Here is a 23,396-nt window from a genome sequence, read left to right as displayed (position 1 = left end):
ATTTGCACCTTCCTGTTTGGTATCAAGCATGCCTAGACCAAACAGCAGTTGTAAGAGAATGTCTGCAGCATTACGTAGATACCACTTTTTCAACAGGTTAGCAGGCTATGGTTGACACCCATGCTGCGGATATGTAGAATGACTGCACCTGATAACATTTCATCTTTTTTGTGCTCTTTAATCTTTCACTGCTTACGCCAGAGGCCTCCCTTCCTGTGAGCTCCCTCCTCCACCTCTGGGCTACAGCCTGGAACACACCATTCTTTGCTGCAACATGACATAGACCAGCTACCTACATCTACGCAATTATCTTCGTTTCCACCATTCCCCTTAATTTTAGACAGATCTTTAGGGTGTTGTTTTTCATCTCTATTTCTTCATTTGCAGCATCCTGCAGCAACGCATGCAAGTTAAAAATCTGTCAAGTCCCATAGTTCTAACCTCAAGCCACAACACTCACTGACAAAGAGCCAGACTTAACATTTCAAGGTCTTCTTCAAAATTCAAAAATTTTCACAGCTTAACAAAAAGCCTTCTCATTTCATCCAAGGAAACAGAACTGATTCCCTCAGCTATCTTTGGGCAACAGCAGACTATAACTTAAAATAAGAACAACCTCCCCCATGGATGTTTCCCACCCATCCTACAGTGTGGCACTTCCACACTCATAACCTACCTACCCAATGCTTTCTCTGCACAATACTTAAATCTGAGCATTGTATGTGTTTAAGGCCCAGTAATTTTTAGCAGATGAAGTTTCAGAAGTGCCTTGCACTTTTTGATAAATTCAATGTGACACTGTAAAGGACTCAAATTTCCAGGAAGTGCTGGGATTCATCTTCTGAAACTTCTGGCAATATTATTTATTTTATATATATTATATCTAGAAGTAGGTACATGCTGCACAGCCAATTTTAACAAGTGTAGCTCGCTCTTCTTATTTAATATTCATGTCACAGGAGTAAAAATCCAGCCAGGAATCAAACTGTGGCATCCTGTGCCAAAGACAACTTACCACTCAGCTGGTAAGTTGGCAATTCAATTTACAAACCTGCATTCCTGCATTTTAATCCTTTGTAGAAAGGTGGTAATATATGAGCAATATGAAAAGAACTGGATTCAGATCATTAGAGGTTCACAAACCAAACACACGAAGCTTTGGAGGCTGTCCAAAACAAAATCATGCCTAGGTGGTGATGTCCGTTCAATAAAAATTCAATGTCATAATTATCCTCTCGCTTTTTCCCCAAAGAGCATTAGTGCTCAGAACTGTGCTGCTGCTCAGCCAATTATATTAATGCTGTGAGAAGACGGATAGGGCCGGCAGCCAATCGCTGTGCCAGGTCATTGCCTGCTGACGGGTAATTTACAATTATCAAGCAATTAGCAAATGAAGTGAAAATTCAACACTCATCTCCACATAACACAGAATAACTCATTTTAAAATTAAAAATATGTTTTAATAACTTCATTTTGGCTACAGCCACACAGAGAAAAATAAAGCCTGCTTTTTTCAATTTCTCCTCCTTTTGCAACTGACAGAATGCTTTGCTGTCTTGAAGCTAGCAACCAAATATATTGTATGACATTTCTAAACTAAACAGTCTCTTCCCTACAAGTAAGTATCTATTTAACAACAAAAAAGAATAAAAATGAAGACTGTTGATAACGGTACTATTCACCCAACTCCTATATTTGAAACTGTTATTTCATTAACCACTTGATTAACATCTTGTCCTGGTGGATGGGTGATAACAAGAATTAGCCAGGCACCTATCTGCTCTATTTAACAATAAATGACATAAAAAAGCTAATCTACAACTAGTCAGTTACACAAAATGAATGTTCTTTCCTGTTAATGATCAAGTTATTACTCTGTTGTGCTTACAACAAAGTATAAAGCTCCCACTGCCTACACTCACATTCCTAATTTAAAAAAAAAAAAATCAGTAAAATGAAACTTCTTGATAACCTTGGTTTATCCCTCCTCTAGAAAACTACTGTATCTTCCTTAGTATATGGTACGAACATTGGAATTGGTCTTCTTTAAAAGGGTAGGAAAAAGGCAGAAGAGGTCACCATCAACAGTGAAATCCAAGTAGATAAAAGGAGATTCTTACATTTCTGTGTCTTCTGATATCAAAAAAGATATCCTGACTTTAAAGAGCTGGTAAAGGGAAAAAAAATAGGAAAAGCTACAGGCTCCTACCAAAAGAAGGAGAGAAAAAAAACCACAACAACCCACCACAACAACAAACACCTGATGTAAATATGTAACACTTGTATGCCCCGGACAACACTAGTCTTGCTGCACTGATGTCAGCTCTACATTTTCATCTGACATTGAAATGTATCTAAGCCAGAAGATAAAGAGAATTTAAAAAAAAAAAAAAAAAATACACACACACACACCCCCCAGGCTAAATGATATCAACTTGAAAAAAAAAACTGATGGAGTTTGACATACTTCTCACTCCAAAAACAAAGTACCAGCAACATAGTAAAACTTTTTTCTGACTATATGGGGTTTCAGAAAACATTCATACTGTCAGGATAATATATTTACTTTTAAAACAGTCCTTCACCCTTCTTCTGCACGCAAAATACTTATTTCTGAATTACTTTTTTTTTCTTGCACCCTCTGTATTACCAGAGGGTCAGAAGGGAAGAGAAGGGGAGGAGGGAAACCAAAGCAACACAGAAAAATCCTCCACAAACCTGTTGCTGTGGATACTGCATTCCTCCCATGGCTGCTGGGGCTCGGCCCTGCATTCCCACGGGATAGCGCTGGGGGCCGGGAGGGCCGTAGGACTGCCCGGGGTAGGGGCTGCTCTGCTGCGTCTGAGAGTGAGGGTTATTGCCCATGCCGTACAACTGAGGTCTCTTCATGACCATTGGATCCATTGGACTGCCCTGTTGTTAAACACAAGCAAAAAAAATACTGTAAGATACAGAAAGAAAAAGGTCAGAATAGTCATGCTTACTGCGGGCAAACTATACACACGTTTTCTCAATGCTTTATATGTCAAATATTGACCTGACATACAAACAAGCAAAGTGCCATACTCTGGTTCTCATATTAATTAGGTGAGGTTTTGAATGGTGAGTTAGGGACTTCCATTGCATTTTAAAAATAATAGTAATAATTTTGCACTCAAACTTAAGGTTGTCTCTTAGCTACAGAAAAAGCAGGTATGATAACTGCCCAATAAATTTCAGCTTAAGAAATAATTAAGCATACTGTTGTAAACTGATTAGCATCACTGACTTTAATGTGTCAGCATAAATAAAACCGTGTCTATCAAGAGAGACACAAGTAGTGGGCAAGACATTTAACCTTGAGAAAACGTCTGTTCTCTTACCTTGAAAAAAGGGGAAAGTGAAAAGAAAAGAAAGTTTCCAAGAAGTGCAATGCATACAGAACACTGTATTTCAGCGCTTTCATATTGCTATCGTGTGCACTAATAAGTTTCCAGATCATAAGGCAAGTCATAACCCACATTCTACATGAAAGTTTATTTGCCTCCTTAACAGACCTCAGAAAATCCGAACTGCAGTCACTGATGGAGGGGGAGGGGAGGCAAGGGAGGGAAGTTTTATTTTTAGACTTTTTGGCAGCACTTACCAAGCACCGTAACAGTTTCAGGACGGGTGTCAACCATTGTGTGGTATTACTCTCATGTTTTATTACTGAGGACTAACTGAACCAGAAAAAATATCATAATTTGTCAAGCGCAGCACTGTATTGTTAGTATGACATCCGTTTTTTAATTCCTGAGTGCCGGTTATATTCACGGAAGAAAGGGGGGGGAAAAAAGGTTTTTAAAAGCCTACCACAATCTCGTCTTCATGAAAGAGACATGTCCTCCCCCCTCCTCCTCCCAGGGAAAAAGACCTATTAATTCAGCCAGCCAGCCCACCCTCCTGCCAGGAGCAGGATTCCTTCCCGCAGCACATTTTGTACATGTTTTCCTACAGTGTACTGTTGATCAGTTTCATTTTAAAGCCTCCTATGTAACAGGCTTCTACAAGTCCTTTTTGGCTATTATATTCTGATGTAACAGTTACGACAATAAATAACACACACCTCTCATTTCTTCTCATTATTGCTGTTTGTACTACCGACACACTATAGCTTTTTTCCCCCTATACACACAAGGTGTGTGCTCTCCAAAGAAGTCACTGCTTAATGAACTACTTACTATATGTTGTTCTTACTATTTCCTTCCTGCAAGTAAATAACTCAAACCTTCTCACTGTTTTCACTGGTTCTCCCCACCCTTACCAACACCGATTTGCCGGGAGCGTCACCAAAGCCAAATAAAGTATTCCGAACGTGGACACACTACACCTCAGGAGGTGGAAACGATAACCTCCTCCTCCTCACACAACGCCTCCATTCGCTTCAGAAGAGGACTGCCCTTTTTTGCCACCATAGCAAATTGCACATTCACTTCTAATTTTGGGTGAGTATTACTCAGCAAATTTCCCTTTATTATTTGGCTTCTTTGTGGCCAGATTAGAAGTTTCTATTTTTCACCACTAAATGTCCCTGGGTAATTTACTATTTATATTTCATACTTTTCAAAATCAATGGTTCCCTAACCACTTCAGGCCACCTGACCCATAACAACACTCGCCTATTTTTTTATTTTTTTTTTAGGCCATCATGCTCTCTCACCACACTTTTAACTAAAACCAACATAAACACCAAGGTTCAGCAGATGAACTAGAGATTCCTTCTTACAGGGTCCCAGGGGACAACTTAAATTTCCTCCTATAGACCAAGATACTTTATCTATGTTTATTTCTGTGTTTTAATGTTCATTCTGTGCATCGCCTGTCATGTTAATCTTCTCAAATATAAACCCTTGTTCAAAGCAAGTCTTGAGTTTCCTTCACAAGATTCTCATGAAGCCCAACAGCACTGTTCACCGCCACCATCTTCTGTTTCAGGGTATTATTTCCAGGTCTCAACTCCAATAACAACATTTACTCAAATTCAATTGTAATTGATTTCGAGTGTACTATTTTCTGTTCCACATCCAATACTTAAATATAATTATAAACAATGCAGATAGCTACACAGCTAAAACAGTCTGATACTTCCCATTATTAAGACTATGTTCAGGTGCACATAAACTTTGCCAAACTTCAAGCATTTAGGCTGAAATTTTCCAGGCCATATGTATGCCTGAGGCTGAAATTCTCTGGAAAATTCAGCAGAAACAGTTCAGCTATGTCTTAGAATGAGGTCACAGAAAAATACATCGTTTATGTCCTTACATAAAACGCTTAAAAATACCTCTTGAATACCATGCTTTGGGGCAGAGCATTTTAATTTGCCAGGGTGACATTGGACGTTTGGGAAAGGCAAGGCGTGCACCCCTGTTGAGAGAGCACCTGAATGTCACCAGATCCCGAGGAGCGCGGGAGGGTGAAATGGGAGCACGGGAGCGGCACACTGAGACTTCATCAAAGGTGTACAGACACAGCCTCGAATTTGCCAGACGAAGAAAGAGGGACAATGGGTTAAAAAAAGCAGCAGAGACAGAAGTGAGGCAGGAAGAGTTGAAGGGAAGAGGAGGAAACAAGGTCAGGAGGTGACATGGATACAGGCTGAAGAGTCTCTGTCTTCTGGACTAGTGACCTCCAAGTGGTGGAGGGCTTTGTGTGTGTGTGCGAGGAGAGCGAGCCTCGCTGCCACTTCATCCCTCCTTCCCTTCTTCTCACCAGCCTCTTCGCTTCTCCTTGTCCTCTCCAGGAGAGCTGCTCCTCTTTCCCTCAGGTGACATCCCTCCACTTCACAAAGGTGGAGGGATAAAGAGCTTGAGATATTGCTGCAACTCCAGGCTGCAGGTGACCCACACAAAGCTGAAACCGAGGGGGGCTGTGGTCACAGGGTATGGGTAACAAGGGGCCTGGGCATACTCAGAACTTACGGTGGACACCGTGGTTGAGGCATCAGGATCAAGGACTGGAGGTACTGCATATGAGAGGGCTAGACCGAGCGAGCGCAGTAAATATCCCCAGGCAACCCAGCGAGACCTCCCCTAGCTGTCATGCCGCCTGTTCCCTCCTCCCTCCAATGTCTCAGGGAAAGAACAAGCAGTACAGAAGAGTACTCTGATCATCTTTAGGACTGGAGAAGACAGAGCCAGTGAGGAAGCACATCTCATCCAATGCACTAGCCAGTCCCTACAGAGGGTGGCAACTCGCCACTGCTATTCCTGACTCCCTTCAGATTAGATCCCAATGGTCTGTGCAGCGCAGCTAAAGGTGAAGACACCCACCAGTGACTCAGTGGCTGTCAACGTATTTCTGCAAGGCAAGACAAAACCAAATAGCTAGCTCTTCCCCAGGTTTAAGAAACATTACCACCGCAGAAGTTAAGAGCTGTTGGAATTAAGTTTGCCCTTGCAACATTAAACGCATCTCCCTCACAGATATAACTGTATCAATCTTTAAAAACACACACTTTTGTCCTCACAGGCAGTGGATGGCCTGCTCTAGGCATCAGTCGACAGCAGCGCAGCGAAGGGCGCTGTTGGTGCTATAGGACCGAATGCTTCACTTACCGTATGGGTAGTGAACGAAGCAGAAGATGGTCTTACCATTAAGGTAGCTGTATGCTGCTCGGGCAGAACTGGAGTCTACCTCTGCATCTGCCACAGTTTTTCACTAAACCAAAAAATTTTCAAAATTCAATTTAATGCATCCCTCATTTCCTGACTTGAAATCATGGGATTTAAATTGCAGAAAATGCTGTGTATGTCCAACTGCACCTACTTTTGGATTTGATGAGACATGTGCTTTGAAGGTCTTTTCAGAAGCTGCATGTTCCAGAAAATTTAACCTACAGCCATCATAAACAGGCCACTCAAATTTCCTACAGCAACGCCTCAGTTTCCCAACTGTAAAAATTAAAAAACAACATCATCTCTTCACCAGACAGGTGACTTCAGAATTTAATATGACCGTGATCAACACCATAGAAAACCCTCTAACAAACGAACAAATTCTGTCTTCAGAACAGCATACGGTGAGAAAGACCTGGAGCCATACGCTTAACAGAAAGAAAAACCAGCTGCTCACCCAGTACTGTGTGTCCCATACAGTGGAGGTAAAAATTTAATTATACCTTTTTCCAGCTTTAACACATGCAGTTTTCAGCTTTAGCATTCTTTTAAAGTTTCATTTCTATAGCAAGAGTTTCTTTCATCCACAATGTTTTGAAAAGTTATTCAGAAGGAGTTGTTAGTTGAGAAATACGTATTATAATCTTGTCTGAAGGTTCCTTTAAGTTCAAATATTTTCTTTAACATCAGTTCCAAAAGTTTTCAAAGACAAGTTTTGGGTGACAGGATGATTATGACAAGTATCAACCTCTTCACGTTGTAGGGATCAATGACCAACCCTCCCCACACCTGCTCCCTAACACTTATCGAAAATTGTAGCATTGCTGTAACTGCATCACATTTTAAAACCCAGTGGGTATGTATGACCATGAATGGATGATGGCATCTTCCATGCCTTTACTTAATTCTATTACATGCTGTACTACAAAGTTTTAATTACTTTTTTAGTTTTACTTTAGTTTCATTGAAGTCATCAATATCCATTTATTTCCTTTACCTTCTTTTACAGAAGGGTCCAATTTTTCTCTAGTGCTATCTTACTCCCAATACACACATTACCTTTTCATGAATTTAGCTAGTGTTTGTTCATGCTATTTTTACTGCCATATTCTTCCAGGCAAGCCTGAATGGATTTGGCCTTTTGCTTCTGATTCTGCACCTCCTCTTCAACTTGCTGCATTTCATTCAAACTTTGCATAGATCTGCAGTTCCTCAAAATACCTCAGTCTTGTTCTTTGCTTCGGTCCACAGTAATATTATAATTTATAACCCCTTCATTACAGTGCCTATCTTGTGTCAGTATCAGATTCATATGCACATGTACTATCAGGCTTTGTAAGAACAGAGCATTTCATAAGAGTCCTTGCCTATTATGTACCTTGTGAGCGCATTAAAACACCCAATGGAAGGTTTGCTAATGATTTCAATAGGGCCAAGGTTTCACTCCCGGTCTTTAGATTGACAGCCCAACCATCAAGGTAGGATGCAGAAAAGCCTACACTGCCTACAAGTAGTAACTGACAACCCTTTTCTGTTACCTGCTCCTTTTTTCAACATTTTGTGTAGAAGAATGCATAAACTCAGCATCCCTGCTATAAGCAGAAGTGGAAAAATTAATATTCTACACCCACTTGTAAACTCAGTATCACCACCAGTTCTGCTCTCCTCCTAGCCAAAACAATCAAATATATCAGCTCATCCTGGAGTACCTGGAGATTCAATTTTACCTTTTCTAAAGTGAGAGGAAAAAAACACTACCATTTTCTCCCATCATTTAACCAGTGTCTTCCCAGATATCCTGTCTCCAGTCAGATCTGAGGCAGTGTGCACACGAGAGCAACTTAAGCAGCAGTCTGACCAAGATGTATCAGCTCTTCCTTTTGGGACATTACTGATGTTACATATGCGTTATATATACACTACTGAGTTATCGACATATGTTTCACTTCTAACACCAAAATCTTTATTTGCAAGGCATTTATGAGTATGAGCAACACTGGTCACAGTCCGAAAATGTAACTTAGTCCTTTAAAGATGCCACAAAGAACCCCACCACTAAAGTCTTGACGCAGGGAGGAGTGGGAGACACTTTACAAAGGTCACAGTGGGATTCAGATGTGACGATAGAGCTCTTATACAAAGCAGACAGAGCAATTCACTACAAGACAAGAGTATTCACATGAGATATAACTACTCTTCAAGTGAAAGTGTGCTTTTTTGTTTGTTTAAACAAAAAAACTGAAAGAAGCATTGGTTTGGCTGACAACAGCAAATGCTGCAATTTAAAGGGACTATAAGCCACAGCGCATCCCAACAACTAATGCTACATCATTTGTGCCTATAACAAAACAACATGAAGTCAACACTCTCAAGTAGGCTTGCCCTCAAATTCCTAGAGCTACTGAATACAATAACTCTTTGTTTATTCATTGATCTGCAGCCAAAGCTTCTGTCTCCGTATTAAAAAAAAAAAGCGCCTCTATTAATACCAAAGCCTTGAAACCTCATAATAAAAGACAGCTGACAATCAGCTACCGACATTCCAAGAAAGATGGGCATGGAGCTCTCAGCTCTAGGTCAGGCACCAAGTTACAAATTTATCGCTAGAGATAATCACAAGTATTCACTATAATACAATAACACAGCTGGCATGAGGACACAACTGGGGAAAGATAATCCATTCGTAGATAATGCCATCATTTGTATGAACATGTACAAGGACTCCTCAGCCAACGTTTTTACACGACAAAAGCATGAGTATCAAAACACAACTCTTGTTACGTGTGTTTTAAATATCCATTTAAGAAAGATGCAAACAACTATTAAAAAACTATTAATGTACAGCATTAGAATCTGACTTACATTAATATTAAAATCTGAAAGGTGACTGGCAAACATCCTTCCTATTTTTTTGAAATAGGAAGTCTGCTGTCTGTGCTTTACTAGCACTTTAAAAAAAAAAAAAGTCAGTTGCACAAATACAACAAGAAATAAGCAAAACCAGAGCTAAGTTCAACCTAAGCCTATGAGGAAGGAAAATCCAGTGGATGAAGAAGCAGATACTAGCAGAGATCTAACGACAATATCAACTTTCCTTGTCTTAAAGGCTCTGCATACTGTCTGATTTCAGCTTCAGGGAGACACTGGAAAGACAATTTCCCACTCAAAACAAAGTACATAATTAAAAAGGGGAAGGAGAGAAAGTCAAAGCTATGCAAAATCAAAAATCAACTACTTCTCCACTAGCATATTTACAAATAATTATACAAGCAAGTGTCTCTGGGGGGTGGGGGGAAAGGACATTTATATGCCTGTCTTCTGGTTTTCTTCTGGGTCCTCTTTAACACAACCTGAAAACTGGAAGGAAGGTCAGAGATTCAGACACTCTCTAGTTCTATTTTGTAAATAGATAAACCTAAATGACTACTGAAAGAACAAATCACAATAAACACAGCAAAGAAAAGAAACCTGTTTTTAACAAGCTACACAACTAACTTCATGTTGCCACTATGAGTGCACACAAAGGTTAAGACAACATCAGAAAGCAATTATACCCATTTATCACACCTGATGGCCAAAATAATCCTATGTCTCTGACAAGTTCACATGGCTATACAGCTCAGAACTGTTGCCCTTCAAATTGCCTTTGTTACTGCCAACTACTGACATACAGGTAATACCCCAATTGCTCTGAAGTCAATTGAAGGTGTGTCATCCATCCCCGTTCAAACCCTCAGCCGCCTTCTGTAACCCACTTTCCTAATTCCAAACCTCTTCCAGGATGACTGGGGAATTAACTTCTTGTCTTCGTTTTTGTTTTCTCCAACTTGGATGCTCTGTACAGAGGAGACACCCCCCCTTAGGCATGCAGAAGCTCTAGTCTCCTAGCAAAAGTGCTCCCCAGAAAGTTAGCGGTAATTTCTAGTGTGGCAGAATTCAGGGATTCTTACAGACATCATCTGCCAAACCTATACGCAATCATATAATAAGTCATTGATTCCAGCTGCTTTTCCTACTTGCTGCCAGATCATGACCATGCTTTACCTACTTTCGTCCACAGTCCAGCATCTGAACTTACAACTGTCAGTGTAGGGTTGTTTTGCACCAATACAACAGCTTTGGCACTGGAGCACGTGAGACACGGGCACAGTTCTACCTCTGCCATTTCTGCTACAGAAATAGTAACCCGCGGCAGGAGAGCAAGGCAGATAGCGAGGGAAAACAGTATCTTAAAGTTGTCAGGCTAGGTGCACCACAGGATGTCCACAGCCCTCAGTAGCCAACGCTATGGCTGAACAAGGAAGAGAAAATCCATTCATAAACCCAGAAAACTGTAAGTTAAAAAAAGAACAGTCCCACCCAGAATACCAGTTACTTCTATTTTGTCTGGCAATGAGGTTCTCTGCTTCCTAGACAAGTAAACACCTTCAACTCACTGTGCACAGCTGCCATCTGGAACTCAAAAAAAATTCCCTTACCTACTTTGTACAGCTCTTACACAAACACAGGGTTAGACGGACAGAAAAGGATGTACTAAAAATAGTGTCCATCAGGCAAGTAGCAGAGAGCAGCCTCGAATGGAATGAGGGGAGTTCTGCAGGAAGGCTTCCTGCAGGGAAGTACTGGAGCAGGAGGGGAAAATGCAGAAGGTCCTGAAAAACAGTAAGTGACAGAAGGGCGGAGGGGGGGTGGGGGGAAATGAAAGAAATCCCACATCCACTTCAAATTTTAAAGAAAAATATTCCTAAACCTAATAAATATTCAAGTAGATTTGAATACACTTTCTCAGTTACTTGGCATTATTAGCAAAAATAAAATTAAAGGTTAAATGTATTTAATTGCTGGAGAGAAATAGCTGAGAAAGTGACATTATGGACACTAGGGCAAACAGTGTACCCACAAAAAGGTATAACCAATCACAACTAGGTCACAGGCCAGAAGTACATATAGTTAGCTGCAGATTTTTTCCACTCCAAGGGTTATATATAGTTCTATATTAACACACACACAAAAAGGTATGCTGGTCATATATCCTCAGCATTTATAGCAAATTATTAATCAAGTCCCACCTGAAACAATTTGTTAAATTGATTTTAATCACTGGGCCTCTTATGTGAAGCTTTGTATAATCAGCATTTCATTTACAAAATTAATTGCCTGATTGATTCTCAAGAGGCAGTAGCTGTCATTATACTGCTGTCATAACTTTTGAGTAGGGGTGTCACAACACTGAATTCTGACAGCATGAAGAGCACTGCTATTTAAAAATTGAGGGCGGGGAGGTAGGGGGGAAACAAATACAGTGATTTCACAGAATTACTCTTTAGCCCAACAGAATGTTAAAACCATTTCGCAGCCGTTTCAGCCAGCCTCCCCATTTTCCATTCACTGAATAATGCACTACTCAGCTATTCAGTCTCTTTTCTTAGAGGCAGGTCCATTTAATTCAATTTTATCATAGTTGTGGTTGCATAAAATGAGTTTGTTGTTGAATATACAAAAGATTTAATCACAGGCCACTTTTAAGGTTATTTGCAGAGCAGAGTTTGACTTTCAAACACTTACAACTTTTTTTTTCTCCACATCCACACCTTCTGGAAAGCTATTTTCAACTAGATTGTTGTTGGTTTTTTTTTTTTGTTAAACAGAGTAAAGCAAGCCATAACTTTATAGAGCTTATCTATAGGAGCTCCTTTAGAAAGCTTTTTTTCTCCTCCAGTATTTTAAGCTATGTATAAGCCTCGAAGCCCTGCCAGAGTTGAAAGCAAAGCTCCTATACTTGCTGTAGCTACTTCTATACCCCATCGCTACTACATTCTTGGAAGAGTCCAGTGCTCTGGAGAAGCAGTGCAGGCCAGCGGTTAGGGCACGGAGTCATAAGACAGGGCTTCTATTCCTGGCTCAGCAGCTGACCTGCTATGCAAACATGAACACAACACTTCACCTTTCTGTGACTGCGTTTTCACTCTCATAATAACAAGTATTATATGCACTCTTAACAAGGAATAAGACGTGAAGACTTTGGGGAGACGGATGCCAGTTATCAAAAAGAAACTGGACTAGGAGTCAGAAACAGGCAGGCTAAGGGAGAAAAAAACTCTAGAAGGTTTTAAAAAGGAGAAAATCGCATCGTAGGCTCTAACAACGTATTCTAAACTTTCAGAAACGTACTTTCCAAAGGAAAAAGGTGTCTGGAAACATCTTTTTTTAAAAACAAAAAAACCCATGCCTTAAGTTTCTGCTAGATCACTTGGAACAGTATTAACACCTTTGAGAAACTGACCTACTTCTAAGGTAAGTCCAAAAATAAGCCCCTCAACTTCTCAGATTCAACCTTATGCACTAGATGTCATCACGGACTCCTGAATGAAACATATTTAAAATTTCTAGGCCATGCTCTGAGATTACACTATTACAAAAAAAGCAAATGACAACTCTTCAAAAACTGAATTATACCTACTGATGGCATTTGTAATGGATCTCACCAGAATGCAAGTCCAGAATAAATCAGAGTCCAGATAACACTAGAATCTAGTGGATACTCTAGAAAACACTAACATTTTTTTGTTTTTTTTACTATGTAATAAATGGTCTTAATTAAATAAGAAAACAGGGGAAAGCCCCTAGCTAGAGCCAATATATGCAAAATTCCTAAAGGATATATTTAGGATCAGGATAATTGGAAGGCAAACTCATTCTATAACAGAAGCCCTGTCACTTCTTCAACTGCCAAGAAATTACTTCTCTTGTAACATATTTTCTGTGTTAAAACTGTTTCTTGTAGAAGCTTAAAAATCTTGGTTGTAAATAGTGCAAAACATTAATAGTTACCTGGAAACTAACCGGTCCATCTTTTTTTTTTACCATCATTCCATAACAGTCTCTGTATCATGTTGGTTGAACATCATAAAAATCCACTGTCCCAGTTAGAGATGTATCAGCAGCGTCAGCTCAGTCCAAGGGTCAACTAGATACAGATAATGAATCTGGGGCTAGACACCTGTATTATGGAGCTGGAGCAACAGAATTTTGGCGAGTACGTGCCTGCGATTATTTTGCATTTTTAATGATCTTCCTTATCAACACAGGCACTGTCAGGAGCAAAACAAACAAAAATTCACCAGCAGCAGGCGATTTAAAGCCTTAGAAAATAGCCATCTTCGGTAGTTAAAATTTTAACTGAATTTTAACTTTTTTTTTTTTTTAATTTAAATCAATCACTATAACAAGTTACAGTTATGTGGGAAATTTTCATTATTGATTGAAAACATTTAATAGTTAAGTAATAAAATAGAAGAAACAGTAGACTGAAGGTCAAAGCCCCTGTATTACTTGAGAGAACAATGTGATTGGAAACCATGAATTCACACACATGCTTACATTCACAGCAGCTCTTCTGTATAATGTAACTGATTCCCAAGTATCATTTTACAATTCTGATTAGGTCTTACAAAAATCTTGTTTATTAAATTGCTTTCTTTAGGCATGCATAGCTGCTAATTTGTTTCCAACTAAATCATGTATCATCTGAAAAAGATTACATTGCAACAGCAAAACAACACTCTTGGGATTATGCTTCATGTGGATTTTAGAATTAAAAGGACAAGTATTACAGAAGTTGTAAATTTCCCTTTGAAGGAGGTGGTGGCAAGAATAACCTGCAACAGGGCAATTCCAAACAGAACTATTAGTGTACTTAACATGGAGCAGCCATACTAAGAGACACACACAGCAAGTCAAAAACCCCAAAGTATTAAGGGATCTGTTCAGCTTTAAACTTTAATTTTTACAAGAAAAAAAAAAACCTCTTTAGATCAACATATAATTATTTATACAGACATATTTTGTAAGCAAAATAAATAATGGTAGCAAAAAAATTAAAAACTCTGCTGATTTAAAGATATTATCAGCTCTAATACTCACAGGTTTTAAACAAACTTAAAAAATTTGCAGAGATTTGGGAATGACTCCCAAAGAACACTAGAAAATAGACCTCCAAAAACATATCTGGATACTAATACAAAGTTCCGTATGGCTTACTCAGGAAAAAATTCTGACCTGGGTTTAAACCAGGTCAAATTCTGGTTTAACCCTAGTGCCTTCACCTACTTCTCCCTCAAAACAGGCAAAAGTTGCTAAGCCTTCACTGCTAAGTCTTCACTGCTCTTTTCACAGTCACTCCAAAAGGGACAAGTTCTTCCACAAACACCGACACGGTATGAAACATCCTGGAGCATCTCAGCACAAAGAAACACATGCATGTAACAAATGCACATAGGTAAATGCAGAAGTAGGGACCTAGGATTAATCACAGGTATGAACACCTCTGCAATAAATTATCCTGGATGTTCAGAATTAAGTGCATGGTTTTAGTATAGCTATTATCCAGAACCTTCAGTTTCTACACAAAGAAGGCATATGTTTTCAATATACGATCATAATTTTCTTTTAATATCACACCATTTAAGATTAAATTAAAAATCAACATGTGAGACATATCTGGTCTGAGAAATATGAAAGCAGGAAAGCTGATCCACTTCTTCAGTATTTCTCATCCAAAAAACATCAGTTAACAGCAAACCTGACTATACCATATTCATAGAATTTCCTCCCCTCTCCCACAGCAGAAACCATTCTTTTCAAATTCTGTCTGCCTGAAAACTCTTGGCTTCTTTCCACTTCTATGCCCACCTCTTATTTCCCAGTCCTTAAGAGAGCCCACATCAGCCATCACATGAAAACATCAACATAGCTTTCCTAAAAGCAGTTCAAAGGAACCCCGTTATTTGTTAGAGAGGATATTCAGGATTAATGAGCCCCCTTTGGGCACAACCCAAAATACAGTATTCCCAGCTTCCTAAAATTACCAAATCTAGATCAAAATTAAAATTAACAATCAGATTAAATGGGAAGAAAGAGAAGGAAATGACTGCCTTCATAAACACTGAAGCAGTACAGGTATAGAGAATCTTTCCTGTACATCTGAGTAAGCTATTTCTGAGGGCAACAGCAATTTGAGTATATTTACATCTCATCTTCCTTCTTTCTCCAAGGATGCCACTTACAGCAGTCTCTTCCTGCAGCTGATGAGGGCTGAAGACAGTTCATTCTGTCAAAATCAGTTGGCCTAGTCAGAAGAGGTCATTTAACAGCAAAGACAGATGTTTCTCAGCTGATATAACTAAAAGGCAAAATAGAGCAAACAAGCCCAAAGACTCATTTTAGCAACAGGGTATCTGCAATTCCAATTTTAGGTATTGTTCAATTTAGAAAGATGTTATTCATCTGACACTCATTTGCAAATTTCAATTTAGGATTAAAGAGCTGCAGACACCATGTGTAAAATTCTGAAATGCACATTCTATTCATTCTTCAAAGAAAAAAGATCTTTTCTTAAAGCCACATTATTCACTTCATATCTAACCTGGCATTTCAGCTAAACCCAGCTCTTCTGCCAAGTACTATGATTTCTTCAATACATTCTTCCCCTTCTTCCCCTTCTCCTTTTACACTCCTACCCCTAGGTTTTTTTGCTCAGCTCTTTCACACAGAAAAAGAAATTGAATAAAAAAAGGAAGACTGAAACTGATTGTACACCAGAAATACCATCAAGGATGAAAAGGAAATGCTACACATTTTTAAACTAAATTGCTCAATGCCCAAGAAGATGATACACTGGTTACAAAGCTAACACAGAAAAAGCATCCGTTCAGGACAAAATACACCTCAAAAACAGACTACCAGTTAAAATTAGAAATAGGCATTACACTCAAAACTAAGAAACATCATTAGACTATTTTGACAGAAAGCATTAAGTTTAAAAAAAAAACAAGAAACAACAACTCAGATACTTGAGATAATCCCGTATGAATCCACATATCCTCTCACACCAATTCTATGTCAAGTTCAGCTTGCACAAAGCTTGGGGGGTGTGGGGAAGCGTATGTATAAATAATTTGGTTTTGCTCAGTCCGTTACTACTATAGGACAGAGCAACATCTGTCATGAATGGTTTAGTTCTGTCTTACTCTGCCTCAGAGCAGAGGGATGGATCAAATGACCTCTTGATGTCCCTTCCAGCCTTGCTCTTCCATGATTTGGAGGTTATGACATCATCTCTATTTTAAGACTTTTCCTGTTTTTGCAATTTGCTTTTCATTTGAAGTCATAATCCTCAATTTCTGGCACAATGAGACAACATGGACATTATAACACTACAAACACACTAGAAATATTGGTAAACGAAAATTAAGAGGACAAAAAAAGGTATGTTTTCAAACCAGCCATTTCGTAGGAAGTAAAAAAGATACGTAATAAAAACTGTTTCTAAGGAATTTATGTTGGTATTTGCAGAAATTGCTAAAATACTATAAAGAAATGTTTACATGTTCCTATTTTTGGGGTGGTGCAAAGGTAAGGATGAGACGTGCTGTATTCTAAGCAGCAAAGGAGATATGGGCAGAAGAGAACCAGAGAAGATGGCCGACATCAAAGCACCGTCCACATAAATTCCCCTCTCTAGCTACCCACTTCTGACTGAATCAGGAAAGAGAGATGGCCCCTACCAAACATACCTTCTACGCAACATCATCCTCTGACTGCATCACATACCAGAAGAGCACCTGTACCCTCCCCTCCCTCTGCGTCCAATTTCAGTTGCTCCTTGTACAACTTCTGCCTAGCAAGTCAATTATGGTCCTGTCTCATGTGAAGATCAATAAATTTCAGCAATTCTCCAAACAATTAACATTTTTGGAAGCATTTTTTTCAACTTCATCAAGGAAGCTTCTTCCTGTGATCCACAGAGATGCATGCAATTAGAGCCACAGCACAACAAAACTCGAGGAATAATGAGAAACAGGAGACAAAAAGTGTCCTACACAGAATTCATTAGACAGCCACAGACTATTCCACCTGTTGCGTTGTACACTGCGTACTTGTAAAACCACAGAGGGGGGAAAAAAAATAATGTAGCTATATCCAAGCAGCTAGAAACATGAATTTTGATCCCTTTTTATATCCTATTGTTATCCACAACCCAGGAAGCTGTTAATTGGCCTAAGTAATTGGTTTAAATACCCAAGTCCCATTATAAAAATATACTATGAAAATGCGCAGACACTTATCACAACCAAGAAATTCTTAACTAAAGTTCAAAGCTGAAAAGGCACTAGGGACTTGTCTACACTGAAGGAAAAAAAAATGCATAATTATACCAATATACCTAGCTCAGTGTGGAAACTTATTCCAGTATAAGAGCACCCTTTCCCACTTAAGCTTACGTGCTTTGGAAGCAGAATAACATAAACCACGAAAACTCTTATTCTGGTATAAGAGTGTCTCCATAGGGAGTTCTGTTGGTATAATTATAGCATATAATTATAGCACATAGTTGTACCGTTAAATTTCCTTGTGTAGACAAGCACTAGGTGCCCAGTCCACATACATTTTCTAGCAAAACAAACGGTTATCAAATTCCAATAGAGGCGCATAAAATACTTAGCTTTTATTTTTGTTTGATGAACCTTCTTCATTTTAAAATGATGAATTACTTCAATTAATCTTCCTTGCAAATGCTTTTCTCCCTGCTATACTATACGGTAATAGATTGTTCTTCTGGTGGAGACATCATAAACCAACACTTTGAGAAGAGCTGCGGTATCTCCCACACTGATTTAGGCTCTCATCATATAAAGCACAGTGGTGAGAAATCAGGTACAAGGAAAGAATAAGGTGCTGTTTACACATTTGACTGTTAGACTCGCACCTTTTATAGTACATCCCCAGCTACTTTAAACAGTCAAGTGCTTCAATAATCTAGTCTCTACCCTTCTGACAATTTCATTCTCACCTCATTTGCTATAAAAGTTAAAACATTTCTGTCAACCTTGAGGAAGCCATGCTTCCTCCTCCTCCCCTCATACACACTGAGGGGGGGAAAGTACATCTAAAAACCATGCCACTAGTTGAACTTCAAACTATAAAAGAGAACCATAAAAGACATACAAACTATAAAACTACAAAAGATACTTCAGAATCTTTTGAAAACAAGCAACTTTTCAGAGGACACTGAGCTCAGAAACCCAAGCTTAAGTCAACGAAATCGTCACTGTTTTGTGAGAAAGATCCCTTAAAAAGGGAGCAAAGAGAAATACCGGTTATGCCAGCCTCCGGAACGTGGAAAGCACTGACACCCTGCCACAAAGATGTCAGCGAAATTATTAATAGCAATAATACTTCAGTTTGGGCATTTTAAACACTCTACTAAGGAAGGTTAAGTGACCCTAGAGATAATTAAGGATTAGAGTAACCATTTTGCAGCATACGTAGGTCAATCCCTTTTGCAAAATGCATTGCATCAGGTTTCGTCACCTCGGTTTTGGAAAACGTCTGTAGCACCCCTAACACTCCTCGTCTGCTCCCACAGACACCAGCTCCCTTGGTGGCAGAGATCCCTCGACTGGGCTTCCTTCCTTCCCCTTCCTTCCTCCCCATGCCCCGCACGGCCCCTCAGCCCTGCCAAAGTGCTGGTCAGGTTTTCTGCCCGGCACGATGCCTCACAGGCAGGCCCAGCGGAGCGACCAGCGGGAGGGCTGCCGAGCCGCAGGAAGCACCGGCGCTGGGCAAGCAGGACCACCATGGCAGCCCCTTCCCAGAGGCGCCCGCTCCACGGCAGCTGAAGTGCCAGCAACGGGCCAAGAGTCTTCAATGGACTGTGAAGCAGCACCTCCGCAACAAAACCGCCGCCCTATTTCCAAATCAAAAGCTTGCATCTCTGTACGGAAATTGCGTACCTAAGCGTTAAGGTCAACTGATCTGGAAACTCACCCCAGTATTTTCCAACTTGCCAGCACGCCTGTGTCTGCAAATACTCTTGAAAAGAAACACTGACAGTTCTTACACGCAAAAATTTAACATATCAAAAGAAAAGCAACAGCAGGAAAAACTCTGAATACGTATTATAAAAAAGGACAACAAAAAGAAATGTATCAAGCTTAACAGGGAATATGTATTAAAACCATTAGTTCTAATGGGTTAGCAAGATAATGCGAGGAAGGTTAGTCCAGAACTCCAAACAGAAGTCTGGAGTTATTTGCCTGTATGATTTGAAAACGCTATAAATGGTGGAAGGAATTAATTTCACCTGCCCTTTGACATCAACACCTGAGCTTATCGGCTTAGACTTTCTTTAGAGCAAGGGGGAAAACACCTAACTTTAGGAGCATGATTCATTAGACCTGCATTACATGTCTACTTTAGGATGAGACGATTCACACCAAGAATTGACTATTTCTTTACACCAAAGAAAAGCAAAGCCCACATGAAAAGATCAGGTATAAATGCCTACAATATATAGGGTTAGATGAGTCCCACCCTTAAAATATAGTATTTCAGAGATACTGATGGCTTACTTGGCCACTGCAATCAGCGCGTTCTGTATAATCATCATCTTGGCAGAAAAAAAACCTAAAAATTTTACTCTCTCAGCCTCTTTCCTTTTTAAGAGGGGGATAACAATGATTACCTGCTCCAGAGAAACACTGAGAAATTAAGCATCTGTCATTATTTACGGAGTAATTTTACACTCAAGATACAGTCTTATGATGAGTTTAAGCTAATACAAGCCGGTACCACCACCAAAAGGGGCTGTCCTGCCCTGACCCCCACCCTCAGCTGAACTCGCCACACTCTCCCTTGCCTTACCACTGTGCCGGAAATATTGTGCTGCATGTCAGATCAGCTCAATGATCTGGCTGAAAGCTAACCACTCACAGGTTTTGTTTGGCAGGATTAGTTTTCAGACAAATCAGCGAGCTGATGCGACTCACCTTACAACACAAGGGAAGGAGCTGATAAAAAGGTGGGACTGGTCTTTTCAGCAGAAGTCAAGTCTTACATCAGCTTCAGACGACCATTAGACTCACCCTTTGGTGTAAGATCTTTTAGCAACACAAAGCTCACTAAAGGAGTGCCCAAGGAGTGTAACAAAAGGCTATGGAAAAACGCAGAGGTAAGCAAATTAGGTTTTCGACTTCAGTTTTCCCCAAAGAATTCTGGCTTCATATCTACACAAAAGGCACATGAACATTTAGTTCAATATGTATTTTCCTATACATTTATGTCTTGCAACCTTTCTCCTGCTAATTTGCTCTTTGTTTCAGTCCCGATCCTCAAAAGCCAAGACGAATAAAAAGCTGCCTTTTTGAGGAATACCTGCTTGGATCTTCTGATGAATGTCTAAAGAATGAACTCTATTTTAAAAACTATTCCCTGCTTATTCCCAATCATTAATCTAAAAGTGATAGACAAAACATGCTACTGAATGCTCAGGATCAGATAAACGTTTGGGAAAAAACTAAGAATAAAAAAAAAGTCATGTTCATGGTCTCTTTTGGCCTAAGATAGGCTATGTAACCCCACTTCTGGAGAGGAAAAACATTTCTAGGTATTCCTAGCACCCTGGCTGAGACAACTTGCTCGAGTAGGACAGACAACCATATGTGAGTTCAAGGACTTCAAGAAAGTAAAAGTGTCATCAGAAATTGTAATTATTTGAACCTTTTGTTATGATGTCATGACCAGCTGCAGCCTTCAACAAAAAGCACCTACCTTCTTCCTCCAATCTCGTCAAGGAAGACATCAACCCCAAGCAAAGAAAAAATGTAAACTGAATGTTAAAAAGCAGGAACAGAGAGAAAGAACAAACAGCGTAAGTAAGGCTCAGCTTTTTCAAACCTAAAAGACAAGTAACTCTCACAGGTAAATCTGAGATTTTCTTAAGGAACAAGAATTGTTGCAAAAAACCAGAGGTCTTCTTAGAGGCAAAGCAACAGAATTTGGAGACTACCATGAAAGAAGAAATTCGCCTTTGTTCGTCTTTGAATTCCTAAGGTATTTTCCTGGAACAATGCAACCTTAACTAACTTTTTAAACAGGCTTCATTCATCATCTGAACAAGCTACATTCCCCCAAAGAAAATATGACACAGTGGAATAACAAATAACCATAGCTGGCAGCTTGGTTCTCTCTACACCCCCAATCTTCTGAGGAGAATTTAAAGGAAAAGGAATCTATGAAATGAAATATCAGGTACTATAAAATTGCATGGACTGCATCTAGCACATCACATTCACTACTTAATATAGACAATTACACACAAAGTATTTCCCCTCCTCAGTTCCTGTCTTTTCTACACTTTCCACATACACAGCAACACCACACTTCAATTTTCATGCTGACATCTTTTGAAATATCTTTTGGGCAAATGTAGAAAGAGAGATTTTTTAATTACAGCTGTCATGCCAGGTAAAAAGTAAAGAAACTGCACAACAGCATTCACATTCCAGTTTGGTTTTGTCTCCTTTGTTTGCTTCCCTCTTTTCTCTTCTTTTCTCTAAGTCTGCTATTACTTAGAGGATCAGCATTAGAGGAACCTGAAAAAAAAAAAGGCACCATCACCCACCGGTAACTACATGTATGATTTCCTCCTATTACACTGCAAAGTCTTGCCAGGATTTGGGGGCTTGCTTGTTTGTTTGTTTGGTTTTTTGGTGGCTTTTTTTTTTTTTTTTTTAAATGCAGCTTGACCTCTGGTCACTAGAAGAGTCTACAGAGGAAGCTGGCTAGCGAAGGCACTTTCCCTGCTGTCACGCTTTCCCCAACAACTTTGGTGCACAGATTCCTTGGAGGACAGAGAGGAACAAATGCAAGTCAGAGGGAGGGATGGGTACCAGAGTCACTCAAAAGTGCTCCTGGATACGCTGTCACACTACTCCTGCGCAACTGTAAAATGACAGAAGACAATAAGGATGGCTTTTCCATCACTCTCATGATTTGGAAAGTGAGAAAGATAGGAATTTGGAGATAAGATTTAAAGAGGAAAAAGAAGTACCACAAGAGAAAGGAGCAAAAAAGATGACGGCATTCGGATAAAAGAAAGTATTATAACTTTGGGAAGGAAAGAAGCGAGACAGAAGCAAATACTCCACAAATAAATCTCTCACTCCCTGCAGGAGAAAATGCAGAGGAAAAGCCTTGAGCAACCATATCCCACAACAGAGCCAACACATACTAGTGTTAGTATCTCCACAAAAAGTAGAGGAATGAATCCACCATTCTGCCAGCCACTCTCTAGCAAAGTAACTGCTCACTCAGGCCTTCCCCGACACTCCTCCTAACAAAGAGTGTTATTATTACTACTATTAAAATGAGCTGTGAAGAACTAAAAGGAGGAATGGGAGGCTATGCAAAGTCTTCCTGGGGCAGGCAATCCCTCTCAGCTGCTTGTTCACGAAGTGCCACATTTGGCAAGCTCCTCGTGAACAACCAAATCCCTAAATGCTACCCCAATAAATGAGACAACCAACCTGTGTACCTAAACCTAAAACTTTTTGAGGGTCTCAATTCATCCAGAAAACATTCCAATTGTCACCGGCATTCCCGCATAAAACTCTTAGACTGTGGTAGCCCTCAGATCCCTAGCTAATTCTTGGAAAAATCTTTCATTTTAAATGCTGGCAACTACGCCAACATGTTGAGCACTGCAAGAAAACTGCTTTCTAACGCAAGGCAGTTTGCTACGGATGCTGCCCAGTCAGCCCCACCTCTTTAAAGGAAGAGCTCAATTAAGTTGGGAACTTTTCTTCTGAATTATTTTAAGTAGGTTTTTTTCATTGTGGTTGGATCTCAGTTAGTGTAATTGCTATTTATATCAAAACATTAAAAGGTCTGGTTATGGGGTTTAGTAGAAAAGCAAAA

At 39.7% G+C, this 23,396-nt stretch overlaps 1 protein-coding gene and 1 long non-coding RNA gene across 3 annotated transcripts in view; one reads left to right on the top strand and one right to left on the bottom strand.

The window, feature by feature from the left end:
- ARID1B (AT-rich interaction domain 1B) overlaps nt 1-23,396 on the bottom strand; it is a 338,897-nt gene that overhangs the window by 303,802 nt on the left and 11,699 nt on the right. For both annotated transcript variants that reach the window (XM_059829656.1, XM_059829664.1), the window contains one exon: nt 2,719-2,913. In XM_059829656.1, coding sequence (XP_059685639.1) covers nt 2,719-2,913 — 195 coding nt within the window. The remainder of the gene's footprint in view (nt 1-2,718; nt 2,914-23,396) is intronic.
- LOC132319269 (uncharacterized) lies at nt 11,217-17,374 on the top strand. Its single transcript, XR_009484487.1, has 3 exons — nt 11,217-11,300; nt 12,802-12,932; nt 17,052-17,374. It is a non-coding gene; the product is annotated as an uncharacterized LOC132319269 (long non-coding RNA).

Source organism: Gavia stellata, chromosome 2, assembly GCF_030936135.1.
Source record: "Gavia stellata isolate bGavSte3 chromosome 2, bGavSte3.hap2, whole genome shotgun sequence".
Lineage (NCBI taxonomy): Eukaryota > Metazoa > Chordata > Aves > Gaviiformes > Gaviidae > Gavia > Gavia stellata.
Note: the sequence above shows the minus strand (reverse complement) of the source record. Positions and strands in the feature narration are given on the sequence as shown.